Below are 17,074 nucleotides of genomic sequence, written 5' to 3'. Positions count from 1 at the left end.
TTCATTTCTTTTCAATTCGAAACAGTCTTCGTGTACGGACGTGAAAATTTATTTATTCGTCTTCATAAATTCTTGAAAAATTTGTTAAAATTTAATTGATTAAAGTAAATACAAGTGAAAAGTATTATTTAAAGTTTTATTAATAAAGTTAAAGTGTTTAATTGGAGAGTTTCGCGTTATTTTAGAGTAAAAACTGAAAATTAAAAATTTGCTAATTTTTTTTACTTTGCGTCCGCCATGATTGTTCGAAGTATTTTTGTTCATTCGCTACTTCGTTTTTTTTGTGTTCGTATTCGTCTCCTTGTCCAAATTAAAGAAGGTAAATTAGAAGATTTTACAAGATACAGAAATTATCGATAATTGGCGCAAATGGTAAATGGTTTTTGTCTTTAGTAAATTGGTTGGACTGTTGGTCTAAATTTTAATTCAATAATTTTGTTTAATAGGTTTTGGAATGTAATTTAGTAAAGGAAGATTTATGACTTCATTATTCTAATAAATATAATTAATAATTAAACTAGAAGTTTTAAACAATATTTGATAATTATGTATTTATGATAAATAAAAAGATATCTTAAATAGCAAATTTCATTTTGTGTAGGAATTTCAAAATAATCCTTAACATTTAAATTCAAATTCATTCAATAAGAAGTTTGTAGTGTAGAAGTAGTAAAGATCCATTCGCTTAGTGAAACGAAAGATCGTAAATGTGTTTTTTAAAGAATTTTGAGTTTTATTTACATTAAATAATATATTTTTTTTTTTTTGGCAATTTTAAATTACATCTAAAATTAGAGTTTTATTTTAAAAAATTTTTTGTAAACAACCAATATTTTTCAAAAAAATATCTAACACTTTAAAATATTTTGTTTGTCTTTTTAGATTCTATGACGATCTAGCTTTGTTCATCCGTCTATCCGACCACCTATTTGTTTTCCCTGCTATATTTACATTGAATGACTGTCCGTACATCTATCCTTGTTTGTTTGTCCGTCTATATAAAATTCGGGAATGCTAGATAAGTTTCATTTGGTATCAATAATTTCAAATAAGTTAACAATATCTGATTTCCTTCCTGTACTTCAATCTATCACTTTATGTCGATAATTCAAATAATTTAACAATGTCTAATTGTCTGCCTGTTGGTCAATCTGTCTGTCTGACTATTTGTATGTCCGTCCATCTAATGAAACATTGGTATGGAAAATTCAAATAACTCACCAAAATTCTTCAAACAAATTTCTCATCCTATTAGATGTTCCATTTATGAGATCTCAAGGCCTATAAAATTACAAAGAATTATTTAATAATTTATAAAAAATTAAAAAAAAATTGTATTCTAAATCAATTTATTTTCAAAATTTACCAACATTTGGAAAATTTTGCATAAAAGAAAGTTTCCTAAAATCCTTCAATATTTTTCTTATAAAAGTTATGTTTAAATTCCGCATAAATATATTTTAATATGTACTTTTAAATGCTAAGACGATCTAGCTATGTTCGTCTGTCCATTTATCCATTTGTTTGTTTTTCTGTCTGTCCGTTCATGTATCTGTGTTTGTCTGTCCGCACATTTGTATTTGTCTGTCCGTCTTTCCGATGGTTAACCATGTCTGATTGTCTGTCTGTCCGTCTATCTATATGTCTGTCTGTCTGTCAGTCTATATATCTGATGTGACTTTTTGTATATCCGTCCGTATGTTTGTAATGTAATTTTGTCAGTCCGTCCATCTATCTGTCTTTGTCTGTCCGCACATTTGTATTTGTCTGTCCGTCTTTCCAATGGTTAACCATGTCTGATTGCCTGTCTGTCCGTCTATATGTCTGTCTGGCTGTCTATATATCTGTTGTGACTTTTTGTATGTCCGTCCGTATGTTTGTAATGTATTTTTATCTGTCCGTCCATCTCTCTTTGTTAGTCTGTCCGCACATTTGTAATTATATTTTATATTTGTCCGCACATTTGTAATTATATTTGTCTGTCCGTCTTTCCAATGGTTAACCATTTCTGATTGCCTGTCCGTCTACCTATATGTCTGTCTGTTCATACATCTCTTGTAAAATTTTGTATGTCCGTCCGCATGTTTGTAATGGATAATTCATACAGTGAAATTCCTAACGCCTTAAATTGCTATATTTAAGAAAATCCAAGTTATTGAATATTATTATAATGAATTATTTCCTAAAAAATAAATTGCATTACTAATAAAGTCCAATTTGTTTTAAAACTTAACAAATATTTGCTAAATTTTGAATAAAAAACACAAGTTTTCAAAAATTTTTCTGTATTCTTCATATAAATTTCATATATTTCAATTGATGACGAACTAGCTAGTGCATCTGTCTGTTTGTCAATATGTCTGTCTGTCATTCTATTTGTCTGATGTTTTTATTTCTGACTGTTTGTGTCAGTCCGTCCATCTGTTTGTTTGTCTGTCCGGCTGTTTGTCTATATAAAGTACGGAAGGAAATACAAAAGATTTGATTCATATTTAAAATAGACAATATCACTTTATGATTTCATCTAGCTCCCATAAAAATGTTCTCCCAAAAATATTGTTGATTATGCCTCCATTGCCGGATCACAGTACTTCTCTATAACAAATTTTGTAAATTCCATAATTTATCCTTCAAAATCAGTTTGTTGTTAACACATAATTATATAATTTAATTATAATTAGTTCAATATAAAATTCGAAACAAATTATTTGTTATTAGTAATCAAACACTCTTACAAGTTCCATAGTAGTAGGGTCTCATTAAATTTTAAACTCAAAATTCTCTTAAACATATTTACTACTACAAATTTTCAGTGAAATCATTTCTTTAAATTAGTAATTTTTTATACTAAAATTCTGAATCCTTGTCCTTTCATGTATTCTTAAATCGTTTATTTGAATTTTTGTGTTGTGTACTACTGAAGTCGATTTGTTTCCCGCAGTTATGCTTGTTGTTGTTCTGTATTGAGACTTTAAAAAGTGCAGATTTTTTATTTGAGATTTTTCTAAAAAATAAGAAAAAAAATAATGTAATGCTATCCGCCCATATATTAAAATAGATTTTTTCTAACAAATTTTTAATTCAGAGTTATTTCAGAAAAGGGCTTACCTTTAAATGGCTTACATTTATTCTAAGTTCGTCTGTCTGCTTCCTTATCGGCCTAAGTGGCTGGTTCCCTGCTTTCACATCTGTTTGACTGTTGAAAACACAAATGAGCTCAAACCAGAGGGATTAAAAGTTTGGTAAATAGAAATGAGCAAATTCTCTTAATGAATTCAACTAGCTCCCATACAAATGTCTCATGGAAATGCAGGATAATTTAACCCTAACCTCTATCTAAGGTTCCCTTAAGAAAATTAATTTTACATTTCTAATTATTCAATCAATACACAATATAATGGTTTAAGGATAAAATTACGATATAAATGATTTATTAATAATTCTAAATTCTGTAGAAATTAAACGGTAATGCCTATGAAAGAGTCCCTTTAGAACATACATTTTTATAGTTTTCTGTATATTTATCAGTAAATTTGTCGGTTTATATTTTGCGTGTTGTACAGGTGTATTTCTGTTTGCCTGTTACTTTGTATTTTTCCATGATTGATTGAAAGTTTCTGGAATTGCTTGAGTGTTTGTATATACGTTTTTACTCGTACGCCTGTCATATCGAATGATTGTCTGTCTGTGACTGCTTGTATGTCTGATCTGTGGAAGCAAGTTTGATTGAATGTTATCTGTTTGCCTGTACATTTATGTGTGTGTTTGCTTGCTGTTATGTCTGCTCTCCAGGATGCATGTTTGTCTGAATATTCTCTATTTGTATATGTATCTGTTTGTCTGCTAGTCAGTGTGTATGTCAATTCATACTTCTGTACAACACGATAGTAATATTTACAACGTTCAAAAATAATAGACCGACACCAACCATAAAATATATGTATCAGCCTGATTATAATCACTTTCCGAATCAATCTAACGATGTATGTTCGTTCGTTTGTCCGTGTAAATCTTATAATTAAACTAAATACAAGTCGAGATTTAAAAATAAGTCAAAAATTTTGCAAACATGCCTAATTTACTGAATTTGGTTAAAATCAGTCCTCGATTTAACAAAAATCTTATAGAAATATATCCACGGAATTGGACTTATTAATCATGATTTCAATTCCAATTGTAAACAAGTATTAATTTTCATATTATCTTTAAATTCTCCCAATTAGGCAACTCTGCACTTTATCTCTCGGCCTTGTTCTCCCAATTACATATTCCTTTTATTATTTTTCTTACAATACATTACAACAACTAAATTAAACTGCAAGAAAGTTCCCATTAATTGTTTTGTTTTTTATTTGCTTCTTTTTTAGTTCAAATTTAAATTTCAATTCAATCACTTCCTAAAAAGATCACAACACAGTTTCTGTTTAAAAAAAGAAATTATTTCATTTTTACAATTTCAAAAATATTATTAAACAATTAGTTTATTGTTTTATCTTATTAGAATAATGAATTTAATTTTAGTCGAAAAACATTTTAAAATAGAACAGAACTTGCAAATTCTTATAGCCATAAAATTAAATGTCGTTCGTTTTGTATGCTTTCGTCGGTTCGTATCATATAAAATCGTTCGTTGCTCTTTGTAAATGATCGCCTCGGGATCGTGAAGTGTTAGTGAGTGAATTAAAATAAAGAGATAATCCGAAAAGGGTTTTCATAGGAACATCAATAAATAATCAAATTGACTTTATTTAAATACAAATTTGATTCAAAAACAATATAATATGTAAATAAAATAATTATTTGAATTTTTTATAGCCATAAAATTAAATGTCGTTCGTTTCTTATGCTTTCGTCGGTCCGTATCATATAAAATCGTTCGTTGCTCGTTGTAAATTATCGCCTCGGAATCGTGAAGTGTTAGTGAGTGAATTAAAATAGATAATCCGAAAAGGGTTTTCATAGGAACAAATCGATAAATAATCAAATTGACTTTATTTAAATAAAAATTTGATTAAAAAACTATAATAAATAAAATAATTATTGGAATAAATAAAACAACGAAATAATACAAGGATACAATTCAATAAAAACTTAAACAGCTTTTAATATTAATTAATTTGTTTTGCAAAAAGTATTTAATAAATTTTGAGAAATTTAATTAAGTCAATTAAATTATGTCCATAATTAAAATTTGTTGTTCATATAAATTTTATTAGTATTATTTTTACAAATTAATTTTATTGTAGAAAATTTCTACTAGAAAATTTTTCGAAAATATGTTTAATTCTATCATATTCTGTAGATATTTCAAGCATTCAAAGGCCTTTTTCTATAGACTTCGATCTATTATTGCTTAAGCCATTTAAGAAGTTCTTCTTCTGTAAAAAGTCTAATTCTAATGTAATTTATAAAATTAAAATTTCCAATTCAATCTAATTTCGATTTCTGTTAAATTTTTGTAAATAGGAAAAAAAGTTTTTATTGTTTTGTTGTCCTTTACATAAACTATAATTAAATAAATAAAAAAAAATATATATTGATTGCTGCTTCCATATCTGCTGCTCAACAAATACAGGTAATTTTATTATTTTTTTTATTTATTAAATATTTTATTAATATTTGTTTTAAAAATTAATATGTATAATGCATTTAATAATTTATAAATTATAATTTATATTAACTACACCATTTCCAATCACAATTACATAAACTATTCCAATATTACATCAAAAAACTCGTTCAGGATCGTTCATTAACGCAAATCGATCCACTGGGAGAACGAGAATAATAAAATATTGAGGTCTAATTTTAATAGCAATTAGCACAAATTTGACCAAACAATCCACGTAAAAATTAGCAAGAAAAAACTGCTGCCACGCCCCCTTTTTTATAAAATTAATTGTGGGATATTATTATTTTCACAACCAAGTCCGATATTGATTTATATCTATGACAACCCCGAATAGATGTACATGTGTAATAACTTATCCTATTTCGAATATATTATTAAAAATCAGATCACACAGGAATTTTTTTAGTTTTTGTTCATTTAAAAAAAGTTGCTATCTTTTTGATCAATATTGTTTGTTACTACATCGCCTTCGAATATTCCAAGATTTTTAAAAAGTTTTATTCAATGACCAAATCATTCAGACAATTATTACCATTATTTTCCTTATAAATTTTGATTGATCTTTTCTTTAACCAGTGTCTATTTGAATTTTAAAATTACATATTTACATGTGTAAAAATGTAAAAATTTATGTAAATAAGAATATTTAAAAACTTTATTGTTTTCTTTGCTAGTTATGTCCGGGAAACCCCAACCATGAACTCTCTTAACAATCACAACTGAATCATACCTTAAGAAATATTTAAATTTTCCATTGACTTGCAAGCCACAAAAAGAATTAACCCAGAAATAGTGTACATAAATAAATATTTATTTATATTATTTTGTTTCTATAATATTAATTTAAACAAATTTATTGGTACAGTTAATATTAACAACTGCATTATCATTGACCAAGATTAATGAGTAGGTGTGAAGTCTGCCATTACGCCTACACCAAGATTAAAATCTCTTGTACGTTGTTGTGGTCTTTTAGATCTCTTAAGACAATCATGCAACAGTTATTTTTACAAATTAATGTTTTCTTTTTATTTTTAATGTAAAAAAAAACATTTTTGTTTAATTACTATTGCAAAAAAAAAAAAAAAAATACGAGTGGCATGCTAAACCAATTAAATCAATTGTTTTATGTTAAGAAAAAAAGAATTAGCTAACGCCAGTTCTTTTTTTTTTCTCCATAATTTGTTTAAAACTCATACACCTATTCCCTTTTTAAGTAAATTTATTTGTTTTGTTTTAATTTGTATTTAAATATTTATTTATACATATGTATGTTCGTTCGTCTGTTTATTTGTTTGCATACATGTCATTTTTGAAGTATTATCTGTCATATTCAACTGACACTTTGAGAAATATGGAAATTAAATGTGGTGGTAAAATATTAATAAATACACATATCTTTTTACTACTATTTAGTATTTTTAACAACTTGTTTTTTTCCTTTTATTAATGAATGTCTATTTGGTTAATGTGAGAATAATTATAACTGCAGGGTTTTTATTTTTTCATATTAAAAATAGAGCAGGGCAGTCATTTTTGAAACCACAAACTATTATTTATATGTGCGGATATTTAAAGTGAGACATTTTAAGAAGTTTCGTTAGTTTATATTTTTTATATGGAAATGGTATGAGTAATTATTTGTCATTCAGTAGGTAAAGTTCAACAGCTAGTATTTTTCTTCTTTTAGCGTATAAGTTTGTTTCTTAAAGGAAATACTAAGTTCCTTTAAGATTTTCTTCATACCAGTCAAGAAACTTGATCTATTAAATTTCGATTGACGATTAACTACAACATATAGGAATTAATTATAGTCTAATATCATATGAATATGAACTTTGAACCTCGATAAAATCTAAACTGAAACGAATTTAGAAATTTTAAAGAATTTTAAATTTTGTATTTATGTAAAGAATGTAATAAAGTCAGAAACTGGAAACGAAACTGGTCCGATTTATTTAAAGCGATCCAATTACAAACTTACTTAATAAAATGTATTACGAATTAGCCTAAAATGTAGAGAATCTTTGTATCTAGAGGATTTAACTACGCTAAATCCGAAACATACTGTCGCATCAGTTTCAGTCCTCTCTACAATAAAGGATAAAGCTCTATTGTATATTCTTTCTTCTTCAAGATATCTTAAGCAAAATCTTGGAGCAACCATAAATTGACAAAAACTATACAAAATAATATTTTTTCAAAGTTTAATAAGAAAATTAAATATTCCTACTTAAATAAGGTTTGATTGTTGGGTAATTTATTTAGTTAATATAAATAATAAATAATTGTGCTGCATACTTTAGGGCAGTAGAAATTAATTGGAAATATTTATTACAGTAGTTTTCCGATTTAACGAACATTCGTTTCTACGAACATCGCATTTAGCGAACTATCAATATTTTTACATTGAGTACCTTACATAACGAACAAAAAATATTTTTTGTACTCAGTTTAACGAACAAATATAAATAAAATAATTTAAATTAGAGTTAAATTAACAAAAATAACTAAGAATCATGTCAGAAAAGCTTCGACGTTATTAGGAGGGGTATTTATTTTAGTAAAATGAAGAATCTAGATAATCTGAGATTTTTTTATTAAAGATTTATACAAAAATATGAGATAATCAAATCTACAATCCTTAATGTCCCAAAAACTAATGTTGATCGAATTAGAAAATCGGAACAAAAAATGTTTAGAGAGGCCAAAGTATACTTTTCTAGAAGCTCGTGATCAACCCGAATTTGGCCTTAGAATTTGAAATCATAGAAATTGGTGTTCAAAATAAAGACTTTGCCAATCGTATACCTTAACATTTTGCTTTTATTTTTCGCCAAACTAACAAGTCCCCACTGTGACCATAATTTTTGTCCAATAAAAATCAATTCTAAGAAATTGTAAGAAACGATATGTTATAGAATAAACAATATAAATAGTTTTTCTTTTGGAAAAAGGATATTTACAGGAATAGCTGTGAAATAAAGGAAAAAATATTTTAAAAAACTTTATGTTCAGATATCTCAAAGAATGAAAACAATGAAACTGTGAAACAATGAAACGCTTTAATAGCTTTACATTAATTTATTTCCTAAGGAATTCTGAGGCCAGCTTCAGATTCATCGCAATTTCAGCCATTGGGTTTAAACTTCTTTAAGAATTATGTCGTCCGAGTGCTTTTCCAGAACGTAGATTAGTTATACGAAATAAACTGAGTTTTTTCAAATTTCTTTATTGTTTTTACATTGTGATATAAATTGCTAGTTTTTCATAAAATTCTTATAAAATATTGTATAAAGAAATTATATTTCCTGGAACATATTTTTATAAATTAGATTTTATGTAATTTTAATTATTTATGTACCCAAAAGACACTTTCGAGTTAGTACTGCATATAACGAACTTTTCGATTTAACGAAAAGGCCTGACAACATATAGGTTCGCTAAATCGAAAAACTACTGTAATATTTTATATCAAAATAAGTTTTAAAGAACTAACTCTAATGTGCGACTTTTTTTTTATAAAAATGTTTAAAAACTTATTTACGATTTAAGACTTACGTGTAAATTAAATTTCTAAAAAAAAAACCGAAAGCTTATTTTGCAAAAAATTTCAATTTAAAAATCTTAAAATTTTATTTAAAATTTTTTTTTTTTCGTAAAAAAACCACGTTTAACAATTATATTTAGAAACTGCATTTAATAAAATTTTACCTTTAAATAACACATTCATCTTAATCACACTTTACTATCCTTCTCGCCAATAATACTACATTTTCTAATGTAATCTCTCGTTCCACATAATAATACAAATCAGCCTCATATCCATTTTGTCTTAAATAACTCAAACGTGCATAGTCCAAAATACGTTTACACATAAAACCTATAGTTTCACGTTCAGCCAATGATAAACGTTGATTTGCATTGATTTCTGCCACCTCCTGTGCTGTAAGTTGCTGTTCCTCTAAGGCCTTGCGTCTTTCTCTGCTCATGCCGGTGCCACAAATGGCCCAACTTACCATTTTTGTAATAATAACAAATTCTCGCTGAGAAATTTCATGTTCTTTGAGAAATTCTTTACCCACAAACGAACGCCAATCGCAGCGATGATGACAGCACAAGGCGATCATTATAAAGTCGGTAAACTTTTCTTGGGCCTGAGATATGCAACGTAAAGTTAAATCTGTGGCGCCACCACATAAATGTTTGGAGACAGCCACACAATGTTGGGAGTTCTTCAAATTTGATAATTTGTCTACACAAAAATCAGCTATATCTGCTCTTATACGCTGCACCAAAGAACGGTCTTCTATTTTATTGTCCTTCTTATGGCGTAAGGACATGCGATCCACTAAAACCACTTCAGAGTTTTCTTTCTTCTCCAATAACTTAGCCAAATAAAAAGCCAGTTGACCTTTACCGGCTCCAAACTCTACAAAACTAGTGGAATTTTCTATTTGCTGCTCCTTTTCCAAAATACCCAATAAAGCGGCCGCTTGTACTAAATGTTTACGTGATTCCTTGCCATACTCTTCCTTGGACAATTCTTCATCCATGCACTTGTGATGACATTCTAATTTTTGTATTTTATTGTCAACAAATTTCTCATACAATTTCTTAACTTTATCAATAATTCGATAAAATTCTTCATCTTCCAAATCGTTTAGTTTAATATTTTTCAAATCATCTTGCATGGGCTCCTCATTGTCACTTCCAGCATTAACATTCTTTTGTATATACTCCGGCTGGTCATCTGTGGGGCGGGCATTACAAATTTTCAAATGTTTTCTTAAATTCTTTTTATAAACCGTATGTTTGCCATCCAAGGGACAGGGAATTCGCTCGCTATCTAGCGCAGTATCATTGGAATCATTTTTTACCGCTGGCTCATGTTCACCACAATACTCTTTACCCTTGGCCACAGTCATTTTACAATAGCGTTTCTTGCGCTTGACAAAATGGGCACATGTTTTGATTGCCGGGCATTCTGTGGAATCTTTTGGCTCATCTGTTGTTGTCATTTCCGTTGTCATTTTAGATTTTTTCGCTGGTTGTTCTTCGTCAGACATTTGTGGAGTTTAACTTAAATTTATTATTGCACTAATATAAATTACTTATTTTAAACAATTGTGGGAAAAAATTAAATTAGAATCGGCAACAACACCAAAACAAAACAAATGTGACGTGAAAAAAATGAGAAGACAGGGTTGTTATACTAACAGCTGTTTATTGTGATGTTGCCAATTTAGGGGTTTTTTTTGCGATTTTTATTGAAAGGTCGGAACTTTTTGATAATATTCGTCCTATTGGCAACTTTTTATACCCTACACCAATATAGTGTGCTTTGATGTTTGTAACACCCAAAAATATTGGACCTATACCCACTTTAAAGTATATCAAACTGCTCAGAATCACTTTCACTAAGTCGATTAAGCTATATTACCGTCCATCTGTCTGTCTGCTTACGTCTCTATGTAAACCTCGTGCGCACTTTACAGGTCGCAATCTTCAAGCCTATTAAAAATGTTTGAATTCGGTCTATTATTTCGAGTAGTCCTCGTACAACCAACAAAAATATCGTCATATCTGGCATACCCACTAGTGTAGGGTATAATTTGGTTGGCCATGTCCGACAGTACATTCTTACATGTTCGTATTATTTCAATACACATTGAAATATTGATCGTAGAGTTTAAATTAATTTTTTAATATCGACGTTTCTACATTATCCGACTTTCAACTTTTTCCTGATTAATCGACTTTTATAATTTTTTTCGACAATTTTTCGATTTTTTTCTTACAGGGTGGTCTGTTGACATTTCGATTTTGTTAAGACATAGTACTCGACTTCGACTTTTTTGTATAAAGGGTTCCATAGCCGATTTATAGACTTCTACCATCCATTCTGTCTGTTGAAAACACAATATACTCATAAGGGGAGGAAATGTTATTGAAATTCAACAAATATAAGTTAATAGCAAGTAAAATCTCTCGATGAACAACTTACTTGTTAATTTCCGAAAAAATTCACAAATTACGATTTTGGTTCAGTTGGTAAATTTTAAAGTTTGTATTTGTAAAAATGTTCGCATTTCATTTTATTGTTTTCATGCTTTAAAAAGATCTTAAAAACAATTTTTATTGTGTATTTCAAAATGTGGTTTTTCGCCATCAATCTGGCAACCATACGCCAGCAAAAATAATGAAAACAATGACAAATGTCATAGCGGCGAATAGACGTGCAAAAGAAAAAATAGCAAAAACTACAAACATATACGAGAAAAGTACAAGTTTTTTAAACGTTTACAATTAAAATTCAATAAAAACTCTTCATATTTTTATAAAAATTAAATAAAAACCAATTGTTTATAATAAAACCTCAAAATGTAAGTAAATTATGCGAAAATACCCAATTTAATAACAATTTCTTTTAAAAAGTTGCAAAAACTAACCTCAATTTTTGTTTTCGCGCAAACATTTGTATTGTTTGTTGTGTTTTGTGTAGGGCTCTTGTCAAACCCAAATCTGAGTTGACTCCCGAAGAATTGGCACGCCAAGAAGAAGAGGAATTCAATACTGGTCCCCTATCAGTGCTCACACAATCTGTGAAAAACAATACACAGGTTTTAATCAATTGCCGCAACAATAAAAAACTATTGGGCAGAGTAAAGGCCTTCGATCGTCACTGTAATATGGTATTGGAGAATGTTAAAGAAATGTGGACGGAAATACCACGTACAGGAAAGGGCAAAAAGAAGGTAAAACCAGTTAACAAAGATCGTTTCATATCAAAAATGTTCTTACGAGGCGACTCGGTTATATTGGTTTTAAGAAATCCTTTGGCCACAGCAGCTGGAAAGTAAAGGGGTGGTTAAAAAAGCCAACAGTTTTTATATTTAAGTAAATGAATTTGAGAGAAAAACTGAAATTTTTTTATTTTAGTTTTATTTTACTTTGCGTAAAAAAATATGAATAAATTTTTATTAAAAAAAAGTTGATAACATTTTAATTATCCTCAGATAACTGGGCATGTAAGATGGGTACATAATCATCATATTGAGCCTGATAGAAATTACCAGCCACAGGAGCACCCAAATTATATTTTTCAGCAAATTTAGCTGCCTTAAAATTGGGTCTATTACGACGCGAATTGTTGGCAACATGCGGTTCATCAATGTCGATCTTTCCTGGTTGTTTGTATAAAAGGAAGATGTAACGATGTAGACCGGTGCCTTTCGGTGGTCCTGAACCCACATAAGCAGCCACCACTTCACCTTGATCAATTTTATTTCCGGGTATATTGGCCACCAACCAATGACGAAATTCTCTAACCTTAGGATTAGCACGACTAGGTGCATCAGGATCGGTCATTATTAGGGTATAATAATCCGCACATTTTGCCTCCCACTCAACTTTGGGTTGTTGCTTAACTTGTGTTGGTGTCAATTCGTTGCCTTTATTAACCTCCAAGCCACCGTCATATGAAACCTGTTAATTTTAATGTTGAATTAAAAAAAATAACAATACAGAGATAATTTAATAATTTTACATTAAGTAATTACACTGTGTGACAACAAAAAATTACTCAAAATGTTCCAAATATCGTGTTTTGAACTACTCTACTAGACCTACAAAACTGAACTAGGTTACATATTTACTTTTTGCAATTTTGTCACACTGTGTTATTGAAATATTCTCATTAACAATTGATAGAAATAAAATTGCATGATTCCGTTTTAGAAATAGAAATGTATTGTTGGAAAAGAAATTAGGCCCTTTGAAAAAGTGTTAATTTTAGTTCGTTATAAAAAAAATAAGTGTAATTTATCAAATTAGTTGTTTTTTAAATTGCTAAGTTTAAATTTAATACTTGATTGATGAAAGGAGAAAAAATAAAATGTATTAGTTTTCCATAAAAATTATTATAACCCATGCAAGGACGATGGGAAGTGTATTATGGGTTTGTGCTGATGTTTGTGACAGCCAAAAGTAAAATAATGAAAATAATAATACATGCACCTTAAAGCATTTGAATCATTATCTTAGTTGATTTAATTATGTCCATACGATCACGTAAACCTTGTAGTTGAAGTTTTAAACTAAGAAATCCTGAAAAATATAAAGGAATCCAAGCCAACAGTTTTACATTGACTTAAAAGTAAAGGGATTTGCAAAAAAAAAACTAAATGTTTTTGTTTATTTTGCTTTCCTTAAAAATATGAATGAATTTTTATTTAAAAAATTCGTTTAAATACATTTTAATTATCCTCAGAAAAACCTAACTGGGCAAGTATGATGGGTACATAATCATCATATTGAGCCTGATAGAAATTACCAGCCACAGGAGCACCCAAATTATATTTTTCGGCAAATTTAGCTGCCTTAAAATTGGCTCTATTTTCACCTGAATTATTGGCAACATGTGGTTCATCAATGTCTATTTTTCCGGGTTGTTTATATAAAAGGAAGATATAGCGATGAAGACCAGTACCTTTGGGTGGTCCTGAACCCACATAAGCAGCCACCACTTCACCTTGATCAATTTTATTTCCGGGTATATTGGCGACCAACCAATGACGAAATTCTCTTACTTTAGGATCAGCACGACTAGGTGCATCAGGATCGGTCATTATTAGGGTATAATAATCTGTACATTTTGCCTGCCACTCAACTCTGGGTTGTAGCTTAACTTGTGTTGGTGTCAATTCATTGCCTTTATTAACCTCCAAGCCACCGTCATATGAAACCTGTTAATTTTAATGTTGAATTTAATGCACAAAAAACTTAATAATTTTAAATTAAGTAATTATTGTGCAATTGTCATTAACAATAGATAGAAATAAAATTGCATGATGTCAGTATGTTAAAAACTAAATGAATGCATTGTTGATGAAGAAATTAAGTCGCTTGAAAAGGTGTTAATTTTGTTTTGCTATAAAAAATTAAGTGTAATTTATCAAATTAGTTGCTTTACAAATTGCTAAATTTACATTAAGTACCTGTTTCATGAAAGGAAACAAACAAAATTATAAATATAATTTAAATTGGGTTTTCATATAAATTACACAGGCCAACGAAATGAAGGTTTGTGAAAACTTTTGAAACCAATTGGACTATAATGTATTTTTAGCTGATAATCTGACATGTATCTGCTTTTTCCTATCACCCACTTCTTTTTTGCAAAATAGCATCGACTATTTTGTTCATATGCATATTACGGACATTTTATATAATTATAAAAATATATTTAAGGCTTAATTTCAATTTGTTCGATGTCATCATAAATACGGGTCTTCATTATATAGTTTTCCTAAGTTTCATTTATATCGGTTGAAAACAAAATAATATTTCATTATGGTTTCAAGAGAATTTCCCCATAATTGCATAGCTTGGGTTGGACCTTCACAGTTTATGGGTTAACATTATTCGATTTTTACTAAAACTTCAGATGTATTGTTTTCTCCGAAATCCACAAAATTCAGAGCGCATATACCGCCAATATGTGAGAGATTTCGACCTAAAATGCATCTTCCGCAAAACACTAGTGTAAGGTATTTTTCACTCGTTTATAACTGGCTCTACTTTCTTACTTCTTTCGTATAACACTTCATACAAAATGTGCCACTTTTAATTTTATAACAACAACTAACCTTCAAAAATTCCTTGGGTGCCTCCTGCAATACATCGGGTATTATTTCATTGTCCTTAAATACTTGTTCCACTTCACTGTCAGCAGCTGCATTTTGGGCCAACTGGAAATAGGCCCAAAAACAGATAAATACAACAACCAACTGTTTAGCCATCTGGTTTGTTAATAATATGAACAATTTTCTTTTGTTATTTCAACTTATTTCGTTCAACAACAAACAGCGAAGTTTCAAAAGTAAATAAATCAATACTTAAATTAAAACCAGTTTTTATATAAAATTTATAGAAGAGAATTGGTTTTTAAGAGAATTTTAATTTGTTTAACACATTGAGAAAGATCTATATTTTTTGCTTACTAATATCAAGTTGTTATTAACCCTTTTCAGTCAGTTATGGTAATGTTTTTGATTTTAAATATTTTATTGAAATTAAAGCTTTAAGCTTAAGTTCGCAATGATAGATTATTGTATATCTTTTTCATTTTATCAACAATATCATTGTAAAATGTACAAATTGAGCAGATTTTTTTGTTTTTTATTTATTAATACATATATCGATTAAGAATATTCCGTACGGTATTACAAGTAGAGCTAGGTAAAATGCCAATTCCGCAATATTTTAAGTTACATATTAAGCTATAGGTATAAGACAGCATTAAAACATCTCATCTTCATCATATACATAGGTATAAAATTCAGCAATATTATTTAACTAAATTAACAGTTACTCTTTTAAATCTCCACCAACATATTAAACAAATAATATTGATCGAGATGCTGATCATCAAAATCATCCGGCCTCCCATTTTCTTAAAACAATTTTTTTAAATTTTATTAAAAAACCTCATCAATTGCTGCCCTAACAATATTTTTGGGAAACTACTTTGTCATTCTGTTATATTTAGAGAATACTATATTTGCAAAAGGAAAAATCTAATTCGGAACATTGTTTTCCAAAATATTGATTCAAATATGGCGATATCCTACGTGAGAAAAAACAGAAGTGTTTTTAAAGTACATGTAAATATTTACGAAAATCTGCGAATTCTGTAGGTGTATCTTTTTTTTTTAATTTCTTACACTATGGGACATATTTTCCATTCGAAATCCATAATTTTTAAGTAAAAAATATATATAATTTCAAAATGAACATTTTTCAATATCGTACGTGACACATCGAATGCGACAGATTTTTCTCCTGAATTTTCTTAGGTTATAAAATATATACTATGTATTTTGGAAATATGTATGTATATTAGGGTGGACCCGTTTGTATGGAGGAAAAATAAGGTGTCGATGTTCCCGACTAAAATCAAAATTTAATTGATTATAAGATAGCGTTTCTCAAAATTTTTGTCCTGGGGTCAATATTTGGCAAGCTGGATCTATGGATAAAAAGGTCCTTTTTTGAGGTTTTTTGTGATTTTTTTCATATTTCTTCCAAAGGAAAGATATAAAATTTTAGTATCATAAGAAAGGTTCATGAGAGACGCTTTCAATGGGATATCAGAAAAATTTGTGTAACAGTAAAAGTAATCGAAATTTTCTAAGTTTTCGTAAAATTTTCAGATTTTTTACATTTTTACATAGATAAATTTAATAAAATTCGTTGAAATTAATTCACAATAATCCTCAATAAAGTCTACAGAAACGGGTTTTTCCATTTTTCAAAATTCAGTCTAGATCAAATTTTATTTAAATTTATCGAAGCCTATGTACGCTACCAAACCATTGCGGAATAATGTAAACAATAACATAGAAACCGTTATTTACAAAGCAAGCATAACAATTAAGT

At 28.7% G+C, this 17,074-nt stretch overlaps 3 protein-coding genes across 4 annotated transcripts; 1 reads left to right on the top strand and 2 right to left on the bottom strand.

The window, feature by feature from the left end:
- Positions 1-9,226: 9,226 nt before the first annotated feature.
- LOC119605790 (tRNA:m(4)X modification enzyme TRM13 homolog) lies at positions 9,227-10,827 on the bottom strand. The gene has a single exon (XM_037959104.1). It carries the CDS (start codon positions 10,699-10,701, stop codon positions 9,367-9,369), a length of 1,335 nt encoding a protein of 444 aa, XP_037815032.1. The 5' UTR covers positions 10,702-10,827; the 3' UTR covers positions 9,227-9,366.
- A 995-nt stretch (positions 10,828-11,822) lies between these two features.
- Positions 11,823-12,625, top strand: LOC119605408 (probable small nuclear ribonucleoprotein Sm D2). Its single transcript, XM_037958505.1, has 2 exons — positions 11,823-12,018; positions 12,138-12,625. Coding segments are annotated over exons 1-2 (360 nt in total). The 5' UTR covers positions 11,823-12,016; the 3' UTR covers positions 12,496-12,625.
- Positions 12,556-15,569, bottom strand: LOC119605400 (protein D3-like). Of its 2 annotated transcripts, none has more exons than XM_037958493.1 (2): positions 15,283-15,568; positions 12,556-13,120 (listed from the first exon to the last, which is right to left on the bottom strand). In XM_037958493.1, the coding sequence occupies exons 1-2, from the start codon at positions 15,433-15,435 to the stop codon at positions 12,638-12,640; spliced, it is 636 nt and encodes a 211-aa protein (XP_037814421.1). In that variant the 5' UTR covers positions 15,436-15,568; the 3' UTR covers positions 12,556-12,637. The 2 variants fall into 2 exon arrangements, with proteins under 2 accessions (XP_037814421.1, XP_037814411.1); XM_037958483.1 differs by lacking the exon at positions 12,556-13,120 and adding an exon at positions 13,824-14,379 and having other exon boundaries at positions 15,283-15,569.
- Positions 15,570-17,074: the final 1,505 nt, after the last annotated feature.

Source organism: Lucilia sericata, unplaced genomic scaffold (assembly GCF_015586225.1).
Source record: "Lucilia sericata isolate MDLA Ls3-8-SP2 unplaced genomic scaffold, ASM1558622v1 Contig000015F_arrow, whole genome shotgun sequence".
NCBI lineage: Eukaryota > Metazoa > Arthropoda > Insecta > Diptera > Calliphoridae > Lucilia > Lucilia sericata.
The sequence above is the reverse complement of the archived record's forward strand: the minus strand, read 5'-3'. Positions and strand labels throughout refer to the sequence as shown.